Genomic DNA, 20,655 nt, shown 5'->3' with positions numbered 1-20,655 from the left:
GTTCAACTAAAATTGACAATGCAGCAAGCTGTGGAAATGAGAATGATAGGTGTAGCGTCAATAGACGAAAATAGGCGGAATGGATAAAAAAAGGCTTGCTATTGTCATTCTAGCCATGGCAGGGCATGTAGAGATGGTAATGGTCGGTAAGCTGTAACCTAGTGCACTCAAAAAACAAAACAAAAAAAAAAAAAGGAAGCGTAGGTGCGGCGGAAATCAAGTGGGCTGATGAGATCAGGAATTTTGCGGGAATTATGTAGATGCAGATAGCACCGGACCGGGTTAATGTGAGAGAGGCATTTGCCTCTGCATTGGGTGTTTCCAGGCTGATGAACATGCTGATGCGTGTAAAAGCTGTGGGTTTCTTTCCTTCGGAATTGCGTGCGCAGCCAAATGCATTGTACTTACCACTGCTCATAAGCTTCACTTCATTTTTATTTCTTCCCTTCATATATCCATCTCCCTAAGAGTGGAGCAGCAGGCGAGAAACGTATTTCAGTATATGAGCAGCGCAGTTTAACGAGACACACGAGAAAGGAGACACACACACGAGCGCCCCATGCGTGTGTCTCCTTTCTCATGTATCTGGCTAAACTGCGCTGCTCGTATACTAATATGCAATACCAACTAGCCCGTCACATCGCTCTTGAGTAACGGATTACTCCGGGCAACCACTCCATTATTCAGCTTAGTACAGAGATATATCTTTTCTTTTCCTTGTGGACCGCAACGTTGCAAAGAAAAACTGCACGAATATAGGTGCTATTTAGTGAACAAGTTCGGCGCGGTAACAAAATTTCACACAAAGGACAGTTTGACATACACGGTCAAAACCTTCGGAACCCAGGATGAACTATTCTTCTGCACCAGAGGATATGCGTGTGGTTCGGGAAGAATGAGGGAATAGCGACGTATCCTAGACCAGTGTAGAGACTGCTTCGACGCACTGCAGTTTGTATGCGAGACCTGCCAGCGATGGTGCAGTATTCTTTTGATGCAGGGCAACTACAATTTGTCGTCAGCGTCTTTATAACGTGGATTCTGTGCAATCGAGCTATCACGGATTTATTTTCTGACAATGACTGTTATATAGTGCAGCACACCAACCAACTCCTGAAAATTACGGAAGTGCTTAGACACTATATAAAAACAAGAGAGCACCCTATTCGTAGCAACCAGCTACTACAGTCGAGGGCTCGTGGCACACAAACCGCATGGTACCAGGGTTGGAGAGGGAGTACTCACCACAGCAGGCATCTCGGTCGTCTCTTGGTTTCTGTGATGGTAGTTCAGGACCACCACTGTCATGACCACAGAAAAGGCGACCATGATCATGATGCAGGCGAAATACGTTCCTGGAAGAGAGACATAGGAAAGGCACAAACACGCACACGATGTTGGTCAGATGGCGAAGGCATGATATCTAAGCGGAGCGCGACCATGTCTACTTGGTATTCAAAAGTGCACTACGCGTGCATTCGAAAAAGCAGTATTCGCATGCCGGCATTCGCGAAGGCGAATTACGCACTCTCAAAAGCAGGCCATGTGCAGGACGGATTGCAGGGTGGCCTGGGAGAGTGCAGGAGTTCGTGCAATGGGTGTCTACGTTCGCCATAATCGATAAAAAAGCATAACATGTGGAAACGGTACAACCTTCCTTTTAACAAATGCCGCGTTATTTTGCTTGGGCTCATAGATCTCCATATCTTAGAATTGACAGCATGCAATGAACTACATATCATGGAAATTTTAATGGAAGCGCTCTGTTCAAGCAATATTGGCTTATGTTTGAGTGCAATATAGCATAGACTGATAGGCGAGTGTGCATGACATTCTAGGAAAAAATCAGCGCCCCAGCACAAAACACAAAGGACGAGACGCAGCGTTGGGTCTCGTATCTTCCTCCCTCATGTTTTGTGCTGGTGCGCTGCTTTTTTCCTAGAATTTTTGAGTGTTTTTTCTTGTCATGAACATGCAAACGAACATGCACATGCGCTGACAAACAAGGTACCAGACGTGCAGAAAAGCGTGCATGCAAGGTAGGCCAGAACAGTAACTACAGCGCGTCATTTTTCTTTAGGGCATGTTTAACCTGCATGGAGAAGCAAACTGCTCTCTGCAGCCGAAAACGGTAAAGCCGTGCAGTGTAGAAATATTCAGATTAATAGAATAAAACGAAGCAAAATTTTTGGCGGCAACGGAAGAATATCCTGTCCAAAAAAGGTGCATATTCTAACCTAAATCTTGGTGGTCTAAGTAATAAGATCACATGCGGTAAGAAACGAAAATTTATTATAACATTCTAACGTATTATAATTAGCGGAAGGTGAGAGATCGGCTTATTTATTTCTGTACTGAGCATGCCAACCTAAACCTACATCGCATATAAGGGCGAGAATTGAACTGCCACTGTCACAGAGTGGCAATTACATATATAAAACGCATGTCTTTTCATTAATATGTCGTCCGGGCTGGGTTGACGACCAGATTTCTTTGTTGAAGTTACCTTTTATTTCCCGAATTGAGATTGTGCTCATCATTGGCGGTATATTACCATTGTATTTTTATGTCGATAATTTCTTTATTGAACATACATATCCAATTAATGTTAGGCAGAGATTGTGGCATCTGTGGCCCAGATCAATCCCAAAGGTGATTTCTTTAGTGTTGTTAAAAAATGAAATAAAATCAGAGCAGCACGCCCCCACCACGCCTTAAACGTCATATTTCATCCTCCTTTGCGGAAATAAGTTTTCTGCCAGTTCCTTGTATTTTAGAATACAATATGCTCTGCAAATATTAAACTCTGCTAAGTTGTACTGCTTCTTCTTGTGAAAGCGCAGCGCTCAAGTCGTAGCCGCATGCAAACGCCCGTTTAAGTCGTTCGAGCATTGCGGCAGCCAAATTTACGAGGGCTGCATTACAGCCTTTTCTGGGCACCTCGAAATTTATGCCGATACGAGCGTTTCTGGCTTCCTAATTGCTTCTTCCGGTTGCCGCCGGTTTTGCTTTGTTTTTCTGCGGAAATTCCGCCCCTCGGCACAGCTTGCGTCGTCTGCTGGACCAGCTCAGAATTCTCTCAACGCCGGCTTTAAGATCCCTTGCATCTGCTTCAGAGAAAATGAGAAATAGGATAACATTGATAAGACAATTGTAAGTCACGCCATAACTCAGTTTTGAAGCTCGCCTCCATTTGAGCGCCTGCCGCAGTTGGAACGACGTTAATCTACGGCACACAATTATTGGCACCTCTTGCAGAAATGCCCAAATGCTGTATATTTTTTATCGTTGCATATTAAGGCGTCTCAGGGTGTCTTACGAAATGCGAATGCAAATTAAACATTATTCGCGAACTCGTCCCGGCACGAGACGTTTCATTATTATTTTTTTCTTTCGTCTAGGTTTCTTCGAACGCTAACTTCAGAATAATGAAAATTAGAGATTCTTGAGTCACGTCGCATTTTCTGCACCGTTTTCTGCGCTCGTTCAGCGTCTCTTTACTTCTTTGAAGCTATTCTGTGTTCTTTTTTAAAGAGCAGTCTTTTGTAAACATTTTCTTAATATTTGGGTCGAGCTAAAGTTCTTTGTAGCACGCCCGCTGCATAATTCTATGCGTCTGTCTTTTCACGCTTGTTCAGCAACAACTAGCTATTCGTTGAAAAGCTCTTGCTTTATGTGACATTATGACTATATTTCACTAGAATCTATCTTTCATGGATTTCTGCTAAAACCTCCTCGTTCCACTTATTTAATAATAATAAAAAAAATATCTGCTTGAGTCTTCGTTACGGTCATGTTATGGAAGAAAACATGGTCATATGAAACCTCTAATTACTTGAACGTAAGTGATTCCTAAGCATAAAAATCTATTTGGCATTAAAAATAAGACGTTTATTAATACATTACTAACCATATGTGCAGTATAGCATGCTCATGCCTAGGCCAAATTCATGATTGTGTTTGCATGTGGCATACCAATTATCTTGCAGCGGTAAAACAACTGCATTATTATTTTCCTGTAGATCAACAACGTGCACACGTAGACACGCATCAATCATCCTTCTATGTACTGTTTGACATCGGTGACAATGTGTTTTCCTCCTATATATGTAACCGCAATACGTTTGTTGTTAGTTCTTGAAGATATCCAGGTTCACAGACAGTGAAGAAACGTGTTTAAAAAGCTTCTGCATGCCGAAGTGAACAGCAAGAATATTTAATGAGTGAAAAATTGAAGAGCACTGCACAATCTGCATCGGAGTAATACGAAAGCAAGGATACTGCGGTTGGTTGCTTCTGGTTGATTCTAGTTGCTTAATTCACTTCTTGTTTACCCATTTTAGCCCTTGGTACTTTCAAATTGTGCGCCAATCCTTTACGTCTTTTTTTTTCTTTACTTTAGTTTGCGTCACGTCACATCCTTGACGTCATATCCACTACCAGCATCCCTTTCTCTCCGCTTTCACTCCCACCTTCCTCCTTTCCCTTAACCGCGGTTCAGGTGCCCACAGAACAAGTGTGGCAGATACTGCGCCTTTCTTTTCCTGCGACCCAGTTATTTTAATTAATTACCTAATTAACACATTGGCGTAATTATTTTTTCGGCAACAACATTACGTCTCCCTCTATCGATTGACATCACTCATTAACCTTTATCACTTCTCAATAACAACTACTACAGACACGAATTTGCGGACACGGTCTGCGGACAGAAATCTGTGAACATAGCGAAGTAATGCTGTCGCATTAATAATAGTTCTGGGTGGTGCATGGTCAACTTTCTTTGGTTTGGCTGCACTGCATGGAGCATTGTCATAACCATAATTTCCAAGGCAACACTGATGTAAATGTGTCTCCGCGTTTAGAGCTCCACTTGGATTTAGTGCGTTAGAGTGCAGTGTGTGGGGAAGGCAGGGTAGGTCACGCAGAGAAGGCGTAATCGAGGGGCCACGATGGAGGCCATGCTTTGAATCAGCGTGGATAGAGGGGTTTGTGGACTGAGAACGATAGAGCAAGATCGCAGGGCAGACCGCAACAGGGCAAAGACACGCTTTGACAGCAAGAAAAATAGCCTGAGTGTTCACTTTCGCGTCTGTGCGCTTTGCTCCTCTTCAGTCGTGGTCGAAGCTACAACGTGCGAAATACAACACATGTTGTACCACACTCCGCCGGGCATCAAGGAGACTTGTGTTGTCAGGAATGCTACTTCTTTTCAGGACCCACTTTATCGACATCTAAAATTTGTGCCTGCTGTATTAGCTCTACTGATCACCTTTAATTATCACGCAGGAGTTATTTGTCACGAGCCCATGAGACGTGCTTTAAGAACTCGCTAGGGCTCTACGGCTCCGGTAATGATTAATGACCTATACGTGAATGACCTAATCTCGAATGATAGACAGTGTCTTTGCCCTGTTATTTCACTGATTTCTCTTTTTCCGAGACAGCAAATAGGGAATGCATCGTCAGTGCTCGCACTTCACTGGTCCGCACCTATGAGAGGAAGAGCGTCTGACGTGGCGGGAATTTTGTCACAAATGAGCAGCATGAAGACGATCAACGAGAGCAGAATGGTGACGCCTGCGAGAAGAACAGAGAGGTATTCAGGCTTTGGGCTTGGAACATATCGATTTCTCACTCTGGCGGTTCACCGCTGCCTGGGTGTCTGGAACGAAGGCCTAATCGGAGGCCACTGGTCACTCACACACACGCAAGCAGACCTTGGAAGCTGCGGCAGAGGCCATTCTTCTCGGCCCGACCGACAGTGGAGGCGAGTTCGAACTTGCAAAATTTCGTAATAATTTCGAACAAAGCAGTGCTGGGTTCTGTGAAGGTGTAGCTGAAAAAAAAAAAAAAAAAAACCGTCCAAAGCAATTGCATTGCAGAATAATAATTGTCTTTTTTGTTTGTAACACAATAAAAGCGTTCGGGCTGAATTGCTCATTTTTTAGGTAATTAAATCCACGAGGAGGCCCCAACACATTTCTGTTACTTAAGTGCTCAAGAGACGCAGGAATACGTTCTGAAAAAAAAAAAAAATATATATATATATATATATATATATATATATATATATATATATATATATATATATATATATACTCCTCTGCCATGGCCTGTATCATTCCCTATACTTACCTTATATACTACCTACGACTACTCTACTGCTTATGGCTGCCCTGGGTCAGGCGCTTTCATGCACTGTTCCAAAGTCACGTGTCGAAACCAGAGGAGCATAAGCAAGTACTCCACAAACGAGTTTCTAATTTGTCGTCTCCACTCAAGAAGCAGTTTAGGCGAGTCTAAAAGTAACAAAGCTTGTTTTTTTTTTTTTTTTTTTTCTGTACAGCGAGCCATTCTTTTCATTGTACTTCTGAATGCCAAGTACGAAAACACACCAGTAAGCATAGCTGTTGCTGCTTCGCTCTCAGGGCAGAAACGTTTTCGCAATGCTTCTAGAGTGTATACTTGCCAAGAACGAATGCTTCCGGAGAGCTTGCCTTTTAGATACAACTTATGCGTAATAGCTGACCTTGGATACGCGCACGTGTACAATAGCAAAGTGTGCGGCTTAAACACACGTACATGCAAGCATGTAGGTCAGACGAGTATGCTCTCTGAATGAGCGTTCATGCCTATCACTGTAGTGCACGCAAAATCAAAAAGAAAAACAAAACGCCAAAGTACGTAAGCGCCCTAAAGAAAAATCACAAGCGCTGGAAAAAACGTCACCAACGCTAAGTTCAGGCAAAGATTATGATCTCTATTTCTACGTTGCTAGACAGGACAATGCAAAGAACCGGCCGCAACTGCTGCGCTCTCCACAAACAAGCACGTTCACAGACATGAAAGCAGCCGCCACCATGACCACCACCACCACCGCGTCTAGCACCGCAGACAGAAACGCCATCAGCATGCACGTGGGGTCCAGAGCCGAGAATTCGGCGCACCTATGATGGAGACGGCATCGGACGTCGGAGGCATGGTCTCGGCGAGCTGGAGCATGAATACCGTCAGGGACAACAGGATGGTTACACCTGCACGTGACGCCAGACGCGACGAGCGTTCAAGCGGTCAGAAGCAGTGCGTGCACTCGCGATCCGGACAGCACAGGAACGCAAGCGCCCAGATAAGGCTGCAGGCGAAACAGTTTGAGAAGTGGATGGCACAACGATTTCTTGCCTCGCAGTAGCTTTGCCTTCACAAGAAAAATTATGGCTAAACAAACTGAGCGATTTTATTTTCAATAAGCGAAAGCTATCAGCTACGTGCACGGGCGAATATTTACTGGCGATTGACTGAGGCGATTGCACTTGACCATTGGACACTTTTAGGAGTCTCGGCGATGCTTGGCATGCGCGCCGATAAGTTTTAACGGAATAGCGTTAAAGACCCCTTTCACCAAAAAATCCGGTGTCCGCGTTGTGAGCGAAAAAAAAAAAAACACGATCATGACGCTGGCAGGCGGTAGCTGGCAGCTGAACATGGCTGCGCACTGACTGGCCGTAAAGTTTGTGGGCGATTCCTCTGCCCGAGGGACGCGCACGACAAACACACAGTGGGCCGTATGATAAACATCTTTAATCTCTCAGGGATCGGGGATCGTCGAAGTCGGTGTCGTCGTCCGGGTGGCTGCGGGTCGTTGAGAGCGCCGGAACGAAGAGCCAGGTACCAAGGAGCCAGAGACCAAGAGAGCGACGGCGGCGCGAGGCTTCCTTTATAGCCCCCTCGCGCGGGACCGGTTATCCCCGAACGAGCGGGGAGAAGGAAACCGGTCCCGCGCAGGGGGCATTTGGATAGTGGCGCGGCCTTTGAATGCGCGGCGCGCCACGAGCCCTACAAGTTGCCTGACGTTACGTTTGGCAGGAGCTGCCAACTCGGACCTCCCTTTTATGCGGGAGAGTGATATTATAATCAGCCTGCCAGGACCCTTGCATTCACGTTAAACCTAGGCCACGCAGGGACGTTCATAGGCCTGGTTAAAACAGGGCTGGTAGCCCGCCATATCCTTAAAGGTAGAGCTTAAGTGTGTGCTCTATACTTTTTTGTGGGTGCACTGAAACCCCTATTACTGTGTTTATTACCGCCTTTACTTTTCACACAGCTTAGACTACACACGTCCCTGGAACTAGGAAGCGTATTTTAAGGCCCGCGGATCAACATGAAATTCATAACATGGTTTCTAAATTTCGTAGCAGTAAATGTACCGATTATGATGACATGCAGATCCGCTTCATTGACCACGTATATTAATTACTTGCGCGTTGGTGTTGTTGTTCTCCTCTAATTTGATGGCACATACCCACACAGGGAGACCGGCCAAGAATTGGGGTCCAGAGGTCTTCGTTCTTTTCAAAGGCGGAGTTATAATCTATTGTAAGGCGCATACAAATGGTTAATACCCTTGAATGTACTGAAAAGTAATAAACATGATTATGACGGCATGATTTGGAAAGAATAGCATTATAAGTAATTTCCAGTTTGGTTTTAAACGAGGTCCATCGATTGAATCAGCATCGCTAACCCAGACACAAAGCAGCCAATTCAGATAAGTTGGCGAATGTGAAGTACATGCCTAAGCATATCGTGTTTCAGCTCAATTCCGGTTCGAGGGCTATGGTTTCAACGTCGTTTCAGGCAAAAATCGGCGAATCTGATGACTGATGGACACCTTAGTATTAGTATATCGCACCACAAAATTTCGGAACTAATTCACGCATCTTAAGAGGGCTCTGGATACATTGCACACAGATGATAGTTAACGAAGACCACGACGTGCGTTCAGTGCACAGCACGAGAGAGGGGCAGTTAAGTACGAAGTGCAATCGGTTGCGGTCTTAGACCTTTAAAAAAACAATAACTGATAATACCGTAACCGATTACACCTTGTGATTAAAGTGTAAAAAACATTACGTTCCGAGTGGGATGAACATTTATTTTCGTCAAATCACACACAAATTGGAAGTATTATATATATATATATATATATATATATATATATATATATATATATATATATATATATATATATATATATATATTAGGCGGAAATACTTTCTTTTTTACCGTGGCGAACGCATTCTTTTGTCAGGTGCCCGAAAATATTGAGCATTGGGAAATCTTGTGGCACTAAAACAAACGATATCATTTTAAAGCCGAAAAACGAGATCATCAGTGAATATGGCATTTTTTTCTTATATAAACAGTACAGCCTGCTAAGAGCTTAGGCATGACTTTCGAAGAAAATTTATGAAGGACCAAAATCGTCAGCATGGTTGCCAGCAAATTTTGCATCACCCGTGCTATTTCCAAGTTCGAATCTTTCTTGGTCCCCTGAATTATATGACTTGTTGCTAGCTCACTCTTCACGCAATTTACACAACTTTCATTTCAGCCGGGACAATACTACAGTAACTAATATTTAATAAGCTTTCTCTATTGCACAAAAATGTAATTTTTGTTATCGCAAATAAACCTTAAAGCTCTCATGATGCGCAAATTTTTACGCGTCTTAACAATAGTTAAGCTTCTTCCTTGAGCAATGACAACAAAGCCGTAACTTCTTTTGAGAACTCTTGGTGTTGAGAAATGTCAATGTACGCATAATGCGACATCGCGAAAACTGGCCCATTGTTTGAATGCGGACAAAATATGCAAAGCAGCTTTCACATTACATGTATACTTGGTTTACTTGATATCAGTAGTTAATAAAGTTCGAATTAATTAAAGGACAAAGAGAAGAGATTATTCCTGCGTCAGCGCATCTCCTTATTACAAGGTTTATACGTATCTCTCTACCCTTCATATTGTACATACTTGTTATGACATAACTGAAATAGTTCTATATTGTATGTCTTCTATGCTTTGTTACATGAGTTATTGGTGCTTATGAATGTTACATTTGAAATATCGACGAGCTGTTGTTCGAAGCCAAGTGCGCTTAGTCTGTTGCCGAAATAGTTGCCGAAATAGCTGCCGAAATAGCTTTGCCTTTCTTAACGACATATTATTCCGGTGTGCATCTGAGATGTCGGAAGACGACGAGGATGTTTTGGGTTATGGAGCGATAAACGATGACACTGAAACTAAAGCTGTTGTTCTGATGTTCTCTGGCGTTCCGGAGGTGCTCCTGGCGCTGAACTGAAAGTCGTACGGCTCGGGAACGCCCCGCAACAATATTTGGTATCTGAAGGGGTGGAGGGCCTTGTCAAATCCATTTATAAGGTTGTTCGCCTGCGCCATTAGGTATTATTAGTATTTTATATGTGATTTCGAATAAAGTTTGACCGGTTTATTGATTGATCGGTTGATTAATTGAAGCCATATTAACCGCTTTGCTCATTTGGCTTCTCAAATCCTCCAGTTTAGAGGTTACATCAGCGTTATTTTTGTTGCTCTACTAGGCTTAGGGATGTTACCGTCAGCGTATCTTCGCAACTACATACGCAGTGCGTGGCCGACAGCTGTCCGCCGCTCTTTTGTGCAGTCAACGATTAGTCTACTGAAAATAGCATTGACATATCTGAAAACAAAAATACCTCCTAAATAAACTCAAGTGAAATTATTCGGTCAGTTTAATAGTAGCATCAGGCTGCTGTTCTTATATGGTAGAAGAATGCGGAGCTGTAGAGGATCGCTTTCTAATGACCATCTCACGTTAAATCTGTATCGTATTATTTTAAAGATCATACTGCAGAATGAATAGAACATGGTACGAAAACTGTGAAGTCAAAAACGAAGCAGCATGCATCCCAATAGCGAGCATCTCTAAAACTGACTTCTCCACAATAGAGCACCAAGCTCTTCTCTTACGCGTTCAAAATATCGCAAGTTTATTATTAAACACTTTTTTTTCTTTCTTTCAAATCTTTCCCTTATATCTTACCGTTAAAATATGTTTCCAATTTCACTAATGCACTTCCGCTCTCTGCATTTATCTTTTTTAATTTGTTCTTCTAACTGAGAAAAAAAATTGTCCGGTACCCTTATACAAGATTAAACATTGCATTATACGAATGCGTAGAAACATACCACATGCGAAGTGCACAAGCACTCTCTCTGCCGTGCTGTTTAGCACTGCACTTCCTGCCGACAGTTCATAATTAATGGACCCATTAAACCGGTTGTGACATTTCTGCGCAAGAAGCATTTCGTGACAGCGAGTGAACAAAATTTAAGGCTTGGAAGTAGATAAGCTGCGGTTTTTCGGGCGTGAAAACAATTCAAACTGTTTTCCTCCTGGCCGCACTCCGAATCTGGCAGCGTGGCAATCAACGGGAGTGCACCTTGCGCCATTAGGGGTATTATGAATTAATGCATACTGGCTCGCCGCTTGGATTTATCAGCCGTACTTGACCTCTGGTTGGCTTTCCACCTAATTATCTCGCTTTCTGGAATAAGCCTCGAAACAAATATGCGGACATTGAAGATCATTGCGGTGACATTTAAAATTTCATGCTTTTTACAGGCAAACCATCAGGCAAAATATGTGTTGCTGCACAAATGTGTTGGCATTATGTTATTTGTTCACAATAAGAGCTATTCTGGAGTCTATTGGGTAGCAGGCCAGACTTTATACATTCCAGCTAACCTCTTTGCCTTTCCTGTCAATAAATCCATCTATCTGTTGAATAAGCTAGACAGGAAACGTTATTGTTCGGCGATCGTCGGCTTGCGTAAATATAACAAACTCGGCAAGTCTGTCTGCTGATTAAAAAAAGAAACAAAAGTTGCAACACGTAATATCCCTGGCGCAAGTGTGAGCAAAAATGTGAAACCTAAACTTTGGCCGAAAATACCGATATGAGCGTAATGACAAACGAAGAGAGTGCATCTTTTCCCGATTGTTCACCACGCTAGTACCATGTACCGTATTCGAGAATTGATTCACGTGATCGACTAAAATGTGACAGCTACTCCTTTCAACCCCTTGCTATTACCCCAGTGCAGACAAAGAGCCTTGTGATCCTCACGATATTTACTCGATTCATGTCGGCTAACGTGAAAAAGTTTGTCTGACGGAACACATCCATCGCTGTAACGCTAGGCGTTGAACGCGTCACCCCCAGCCGCTAAGCTCATGTTACTTGGGTCTAAGCAAAAAAAGTGAACAGGGGCCTGGTTCCAGACACGGCCCCTCCATCAGCTGTTCCTGTCATTCCCAGCAAGTGACTACTCGAAACGTCGGATGCGATCAAAACAATTAATGGCAAGAGCGAGCATCACCCAACGTAACGATACGCCACGAGCGCCGAACAGGCCGTCGATGTGACGCGTGATGCCGGCAGCCCGCTATTTTTGCGGTCGATTCAGCAGGTTTAAGGAGGCGCAGTCTTTGGACTTCCTTGGTGACCTTCTTTCCTCATTTCTGTAGTTGCGTTCGCGTTCTTGTTGTGCTTTTTTGGTTGCGAGCGCCTCGACAAGCAAGCTCCTCACTGAGGCGAAACTTCCATGGATGAAGAGAGCGAAGAAGTGAACGGAGGCAGAGAAGGTAAGCTTTACGTCGCCGCTGCTGAGCGCGGAGCCGGCAATCTACGCGCCTCAACGGCGCTCTCCGGTCAGGTGACGTCGATCGATCTGCCTGCCCCTCTCTTGCCCCAACCTCACCCCTTGTTGCTTTCAGAGTAGAGTTTGTGGCCCTAGCTTCGTACTCTCTCACATTCCTTGACCTCCTCCTCGTTCTCTTCCCAGCATGGCCCCGTCTACGTTGACTCCGCGCTAACAGGGTCGCCGCCGCCGTCCGTCGCTTGCGAGGAGGGAGCAGCTGTTGCTCTCGGAGGTATCAGGTCCAGATTTGGCAGTTCGGACCACGGCGGTTCGAACAAGGGCAGTCACGAGGCCTGATAGCGTTTCGCTGTCGCACGTCGGAGGAAACAAAAAGCACGCGCCCTTCCCCTTCTATCGGTGGTTTTCACGGGGGACCCCCTCGAAACACACTGCTTATAGCGCTCATCTGTCTGCGAGCTTGCGGCTATCTAGCACTTGTAGCTGATCTTGTTGGCGACATCATCCCATCCGAGTACGTACTTCTCTCGATGGGGGCGCTACGTTATTTGTCCGTAGTCGTATCGACCGCGTGCCGGCGGGTGTACTTCTATAATCGCGTAGTAAGCCTGTCACGGATGAGCCAGCTGCCGGCGGCGGTGTGCCTATTTCGTGGAGCTCCAGAGTGCACCGCCTGTTATCCTTCATCATTTTTTTTTTGTTCATGCTCATTGCGCCCGAGACATACTCGTTTTGCGATGTGCAACAATTCTGCTCTTATGTACAGTTGTTTGTCTATTATACCTGTGGGCGGTTCATTCGAAGCCTGCGCCGTTCACTATGTCACGGACACAGTCTTGTCGTTATGCAGTTTACTGAGCACTGTGATTGTTGCAATGGATCTGGATAAAATGAAAAAATAATGACATTTGAATACATATCGTGACCGTTGCCGTAGAGGTGGATGAAATGTAGAGAGAGAGATGGAAAGAGAGAGAAATTTTGAATACGACTGATTAAAAAGTAGCCTGTTTTTTTTCTTTAACGATGAGGGCATCAACCTTGGAAAGCCGAATATTTCTGACACACTGTTCTTCAGAAAAATGTCCGACCAAATGAAAATATAAGATGGAAAAAACATAAAATAGAAAACCAGAAAAAAGAAAGCGGTGAAGGTAGCAAGCGGAAAGTGAAGTGGGTAGTAGATAGAACATGTATTCATCGAGTGGAATAACAATATATTAGGGAGATTCCAGCTTCATTTAAGTAATTAGGGGGGGGGGGGGGAGCGATACAAAATATAAAAGTGGGATGAAGCTCGTTACTGCAGGCATATGACGAATATATCTTTTCAGTATTGGTACCAGGTATTTAAAACATTCAATATAACTTCGTCATTATATTAAATGGGCTCATTAACCACTTGGATTCCTCTTTTTGTGACTGTCGCCTTTCTTTTTTGCCATTGATTTCCGTTTCACGACTCACTTGCTCTTTATTTTCGCTCTCTGGGCTGTAAACATGAGTCATTAGCGTAGTGCTCTTTCTGTGCTTCTTTCAGCACTCAACGTCTATTTGTTGCCGCGTAGTTTGCAAGGTATGTATATGACCCGCACCTTAAAATTTGTGTCACTGCGAACTTTCATGCTACTGCACGTGTGTGCGCGATGGAAGCATTTCAGTGTAGTCCTATCTGGTATCAATCAAAGGGAATGCCTAATTTTTACATCCGTATCCGTTAATGCAAGAAAAAGTTGTTAGCGAAGCTTCCTTTAATCACAACACTACGTATTCAGTCCGATGGCAGGCCTCGCTGTTTCACGTAACCCCACTTGAATACCTGATATGAAAAGCATGCCCTAACTCAATACTCTCAACTAGCGAGAAATGAAGCTGGCAATAAACTTATTACAATACTGAAATGATTTCTTTTAATACTTATTTTTCCTCTCATATCTTTATTACACCTTGGAGGGAAAGACGGCAAGCGCTTTTTGTACAATGTCATAGACTGATATCTGTATCAATTGTGAGTGAACGTAACAACACGCATGTGATTATACCCGCCGATAAATATATGAAGTCGCAGTCATTGCTGTTCAAAACCACTTAGGGAAATGAGTGGCTCATAATGAAACACGAATGAAAGAAGCCAGCAGTCGGCGAGGCCAAGGAAAGCGTAGGGGATTATTATTAATTTATGGTTTTTGCTTTCGACCTGAATTAGTACAGTAGACATTTTGAAAGGAAGGATAATTAAATACAAAGTAGAAAGAAAGTAACACATCAATAGTGAGAACAGAACACAGGACCTATATACATAACCAAAATAGCACTATCCATATTACTACATGTATCAAGCACCTGTACAGTCTGCAGCACAACTGGACCTCCTTATATTTTGTTTGGTCAATCTCTGAGCAATCGCGATATCCGAAATGATAAAGTCATCTGTGTCGAAAAGATAGTAAGTAACAAAAAGAAATAAAGTTAAGAAATGAAAATTTATAAAGAAGTAAAAAGAATGAAATAAACAAAGAAAGAAATAAAAACAAATGAAAGCGTGAAGTTTTGGTTTGGCTTGTCGAGTTTAGCGTCCCAAAGCGACTATGGCTATGAGAGACGCCGTAGTGGAGGGCTCCGGAAATTTCTACCACGTGGGATTCTTTAACATGCGCTGGCATCGCACAGCACAGTGGCGTCTTGTTTTTCACTTCCATCGAAAAGTGGCCACAGCAGCTGGGATTCGATCCCGCATCCTTGGGCACAGTAGATGAGGATCCTAACCACTGTGCCACTGCGACGGGGCGAAGGCGGGAAGGGAAATAGTTAAAGAAGAAGATAAAGAAAAAGATTTCGCACATTTTTGCCACGCTGCGAATACAAAAGCTAAGAGGTTTTAATTCCTATTTTTCTTCGTTATTTGCCTATGAATTGCTGGGGGGAAGAAAGCTGCTGTGCTTAACGACGAAAAAGAAATTAGTGTGCAAATAAGCTTCATTATTCAAGCGAGTTTGTGAACGGCTAAAGAGAGCTAAATTCTGCACACACAGGCGGACACAAAATAAGGCAGTGCTCAAATTTAATACTGTCATATCTTATTTGAAAGTGCGGCTGTGAATTCTTTTGAAATGTTAGGTTCTTTTGTCAGGAAGGTTAGGTGGAGTGAGTAAGCTAATAGTATGCAATCTGTCATTCTGGAAGCTGACTCTTTGTTGTGACAAGTAGGAATAAAATGGTTCTGTGACAAAGTGACGATTTGAACTTCTTTTTCTCAGCAGAAATAGACTGCTGACATTTTTAGGGCCAGTGTCTTGCCTGAAATGCAGGAAATTACAGGGTTAAGCGCCCCCTTGCAAAAAAAGCAACTTATGGTCTGCGTTTTTTGGTCGCAGTAATCTGTAGCCACTTGCACATCGTTATCTTCTTATCTCTTTTTTTTTTCACATTCACTCAGACTCTCGAGCAGCAAGAATGCAGTGAGTCCTTGTGGCCTTTTTTTTGAAATCTACTTCAATTTTAGGTTGTGAATAGTGAGCCCTTCGCCTATTCCATACATTGCACAGTTCAATTGCCATGTGCGTCTTACTGTTAGGTTGAGAATTCCGAAACCGTTCCTTAAGCTTATCTTTATTTGCATTCAATATCCGTTGCTCGATTTCTTTTTCATAGCCGCAAGCTGCTGCGCCTCTCTAGAACACATTTATGTCATTCTAGTGAGATCGCAATCCAAGCCTTCTTTAGGTCCGACGAACAGCGGCTCCCCCTTCCAGCACACTTCCCCTGTAGAATCGTGCGGCGATCAAAAGGCAACGACGGAAGGAGACGTAAAGACGTCGTCGGTAGGGCAACCATGCACGGTGGAAGCGCAGATAGAGAGAGATCAGCTCCCTCTATTTTTCTCGTCCATTTTTCCTTCTCCTTAGCCGCTAAAACAGTGGTAGTAGTGGCAGCTTCCTGCCCCCCCCCCCCCCACACACACACACATACACACACACACACCCCAACCAAAACAAACTATAACTGGAAAAGAAAAAGAAAAGGTGGACACTTTTGAAATATTACTCCAGACGGGCAGGTAAGCCATAAAGCCCTCTGGGAAAAAGCCTCCACGCAGGGGATGGGCTCAAATCTTCCGCGGTTGTCGTCGGCATCGACCCACGGGACCGGTGAAGAGCTTGCCGCGGTGGGGTTTCAACGGGAATAAACTTTTCGTGTCTCCGCCACCGTCGTTATGTTTTTTTTTTTTCCCCCTACTCGATTGCTGCCGTTGCTCCGCATCGCCATGTGCGCCTGCCTTTTTCGCCTCAAAAGGAGATTCCCTCTTCTTTGCCATTCGAAGCGAGATCACGCACCCTGCTAAGAAATAACCTTCCCTTATCGCTCGCCATTCGCTCTGCTATTTCGGCTCCCGCTTCGGCTACACACCTCTTTATGTCTCCTACGCGCCTAGCGGCAGCGGGCGTCGTGGCGCCAATCACCAAGGCACTGCACAGCAGAGCGGCAGTGAGTGAGGCTTTCTTTAGGACGGCTGTAACCCGTCTCGAGTGGTGGGTATTGTAAAGAAACATGGAAGACGTAAACCTTCCTCATCCGTGCGGCCCTTTTCCTCATCCTTTTCGGGGCTGCATTAAGGCCGAAGTTCGGAGTGTTCCGAAATCCTCAACTGAATCCTTATATTACAGTCTAAGTGAAGTTGTAAACACCACGCCTGCTCCAAAAGTAAAGTGTTTGTAAAAAAATAGAAGAGACACTCGTCAGGCCGGCTATCACATGGCGCTTTTGGTTAACTCCTTCAGTTTTCTTTTCTCTTTCTTCCTTCATTTTCTTTTCTGGAACACCATAAGGAGCGGAGGTGCGCAGTTTTTGTACTTTGCCACCGCAGGTAAGAGTGCAATGAATATAACATGCACAGAGACATAAAAAGGAAAGAGAGAGAAAGAAGGCATGTTCAGCGCTCCGGCCTTACGTTTACAGTTGCCGGCAACATATGTATAGGTATAGTTCTGATTTCAAAGAGAACAATCGGCTAGAAAGTAAGGATTAATTCTGCTGTTGTATCTGTATTGAGGTCGAAAATTTATTGCGGACATTATACGCCGCATAAAAAACCTGGCTATTAAACTAAAACATTTAATGGCGTACTTCCCCCTTATACAGAAAACATTGGTTGGATGCGCAAACGTTTTTGCCTTTCACTGGAGCTACCTATACCTCACACCACTGCTGTGACAGTTTACAATATGATAAGCCTTCGGTCATAAAACACTGACAAGTCAACTACTACTGGTATTTGAACTAGATATTCGGATGAAGGCCTAGTACATGAGTCACTACTTCTATAGCAAAAGCAGGAGCACAAGCTATATGCTCGAACAATTGATAATAAAGCTGGCAGAAAAAATCTCAGGGCTGCTGAGTACTTATGCCATATATAGGAATAGTTCTCGTTTTCCAAAATTATAAAAAAAATTATGAAAAGGCATAAACGGAATATTGCCAGCAAACATGAAATGGCTGTACCAGGATGAGCACAGGGGAAAAGAGGAGATGAGACGTACACGCGACTGGAGAAACACGGCGACTGAATCACGGTAAACGACTATAATGACAACTGAATAGATATGTAGAGAGGTATAGTGCCGCGGTTTGTACAACTGAATCCCTACTCTAGGCAGCAATTACATTTCTCGATTTCACAAATTTTAAGCTGTTAATAAACATTGTGACGTCATCACCAATACTTATGCTCTCTCGAATTACGACGTTGAAATCATCACCGAGCAGAATGGAGGAGGAACTGTCAGCATCCTCATATGTAGGCTATTAACTCACTACTTCTGAGGACCGATCGAAGGCCTCTGAGAGGCCACATTAACGATGACGACATGTTCATGAAAATAAATCAGAAGCGTCGAGGAGCCCACTGAGTGACGGGGATGTGATTCACTAAGCACTATTCAGACGCGCTGTATGAGGTACCCGATATTTAAGTGATCACGTGATGCGGTACACCAATGATGCCATTAACAACTGCGCTGTAAGAAAGCAAGCCTGTAAAAGGTGGCCCCCACTCACCCAGGGTGAGCCTCTCGCCGGTGTCGGGGGGCAACGTGAAACCGAGCAGTGTCATGGACGAGATAAGCACGCAGGGAATGATGAGGTTGAAGCCGTAGTAGAGCGTGCGCCGCCTGATGTGGATCGTGTACGTGATGTCGATGTACGGCTCCGGGCAGCACGCGTACTCTCGCACATTCCGCACTCCCGGCACTCCTGCAACAAGCATAACATCACCGCCCGAACTGCTGAGGGAGCGGTTCCCGCAGAGGAACTAATACAAGTATAATCCACCTTGTAAGCTTTTAGTGGAGAATTTGTTTTTTTCTCATATCTTTGCCTTCACCAATGAGTAATTACCTTCTAATATAAGTATAATCCACTTTGGAAGCTTTTGCCAAAACACATTACCTTAATGCTTACCGCGGCGTTTCAGACTACGCCACCGGTTCTGTATTTGCTTCGCTTTGGGTACTTCCTTGGAAAGAGTACAGTTTCAAATATTACTGAAATTCTCCTTTTGCAAGCCTCATTCTTTATATTTCTCCAATTTGTGTGCCATCTCAAAAACAGCAAAAATCATGTCCCAAAAATATGTCTTCCCACTCCCCCTTCTCCACAGACCAAGAAGGCGAAAACTCGGCGTTTAATGAAGCCCAATTCACCGTTCTGGCCGCTGCACCACCAAGCCCGGAGTGGGTGCACTAGTGGCGATTTAACTTTGTATGGCGCTCTCTCCCCAGTTGTGTCGGCGAAGGATCGGAGGGGAGATTCAGAGTTAAGGCAAGGTTCATTCACTTATAGGGAGCGGAACTGAGGCCTTTCGCCAGGGAAAGATTAACTGGATGCGAGAGAGAGTAGCTGCGAGTCCGGCCAGGCGGAACCACGCGGAACGCAAGTAATGCAATGTCCGAGTACATAACGGTAGCGCGAGAGAGAAGCGCCTCGTGATCTGAGTTAAGCTATACATCGGCAAACACTCGCCAGTGAAAACCACTTCGCGAAAAACTGGTGAACCGAGACGATCCCTGGGCCTCCGACGGAATGTGCCGAAAAAAAAAAAAAAGGAAACAAATTAGTAAAAAAAGTACAAGAGGTGGAGGCTGTTGGAGTTGGGAAAAAAAAAATAAAAACAGCCTTCGCTTCCCGCGCTACCGAACTATATTTTGTTCGCGAGAACATTTTTGACTTTCGAACGCATGAAGCGCTTGTGGCGGCCCAGCTAAGCTGCAAACGAAAATAAAAAGGTCGACGGGGGAGACGGCTCCTGGAATAATTCTCTTTTTCAAAGTGTGGCCGACGGTGCGGGAGTTGCCGATGCGGAGAGCGGGAATATGGGAGGAGGAGTGGGAAAGCGCAGAACGGCGCGGTGCAGCGACCAGGACTCGGGAAGCGCACAGATCTTGAGAAATTCCTCGTGTCGAGACCCCCGGCGCGGCTGCTGCTTCTGCTTGCGACGGTGCATCGACGGTTCTCCTGCGGCACAAATTGGATTTCCTGCGCCGCAGAACCCGTCGCCGAGTCCCCTACGCAGCTATGAATATATTGGCCGTCGCGCAGCAAGTGCACGATGGCTGAGAATTGCGACTGGTGTGACGCACCTTCGGTTTTGAGAACAAACGTCCGTTCTTTCATTTTTCTATGACAAAAGGAGAAAGCTTTCGCACAATAGCTTTCACTTGCACTCAAGCGGCCCGAAGGAGGGTTAGCCGAATGGGATAGGAAAGAGAATGACTGAATATAGTCAGCGGTGGCAGGCTGCTGCAGTCGGAGCTATAGAGCAACGCCGTCCAATTCTCCATACAGAGTTGATGCAGAGATGCTCGTTGCGTATATATACACTTAACCTTGCCCGTGAAGAAGGCGCGAAAAAGAATTGATCTTCTACCGTGCCATGGTGCTCGCTAAACTTTGCAGTAAGAGCACAACGAGAGGCACGTCCCTTTCTCGCTATTTTCTTGTTCTTGGTAGAAATCGTGCCACCGTTCTTTTGGCAAGCAGCAGAAGAAGGTTCGATATCAGCGTTTTTAGAGCACCGCGCCTTCTTCCTTCTTCTTTATCGAACAATCGCATTGTCAGACTGAACGATCCATCGAGCTTCGCCTCACAGAGAAC

At 44.5% G+C, this 20,655-nt stretch overlaps 1 protein-coding gene across 5 annotated transcripts in view; it reads right to left on the bottom strand.

The window, feature by feature from the left end:
• The window catches only part of nAChRalpha6 (nicotinic acetylcholine receptor alpha6), a 314,202-nt gene that overhangs the window by 13,288 nt on the left and 280,259 nt on the right, over positions 1-20,655 (bottom strand). For 4 of the 5 annotated variants that reach the window (XR_014706210.1, XM_084599553.1, XM_084599552.1 and 1 more), the window contains 3 exons: positions 18,562-18,756; positions 6,951-7,037; positions 1,246-1,355 (listed from right to left, as the gene is read on the bottom strand). Coding sequence is in view for 4 of the 5 variants with exons in the window: in XM_084599553.1 (XP_084455679.1) it covers positions 1,246-1,355; positions 6,951-7,037; positions 18,562-18,756 (392 nt within the window). In the remaining variant the exon portion in view is untranslated. The remainder of the gene's footprint in view (positions 1-1,245; positions 1,356-6,950; positions 7,038-18,561; positions 18,757-20,655) is intronic. The other variant, XM_084599551.1, reaches the window with a different exon arrangement.

This window comes from Amblyomma maculatum, chromosome 3 (assembly GCF_055883805.1).
Source record: "Amblyomma maculatum isolate TAMU_Amacu chromosome 3, ASM5588380v1, whole genome shotgun sequence".
Lineage (NCBI taxonomy): Eukaryota > Metazoa > Arthropoda > Arachnida > Ixodida > Ixodidae > Amblyomma > Amblyomma maculatum.
This window is presented reverse-complemented; position numbering and strand designations above follow the sequence as displayed.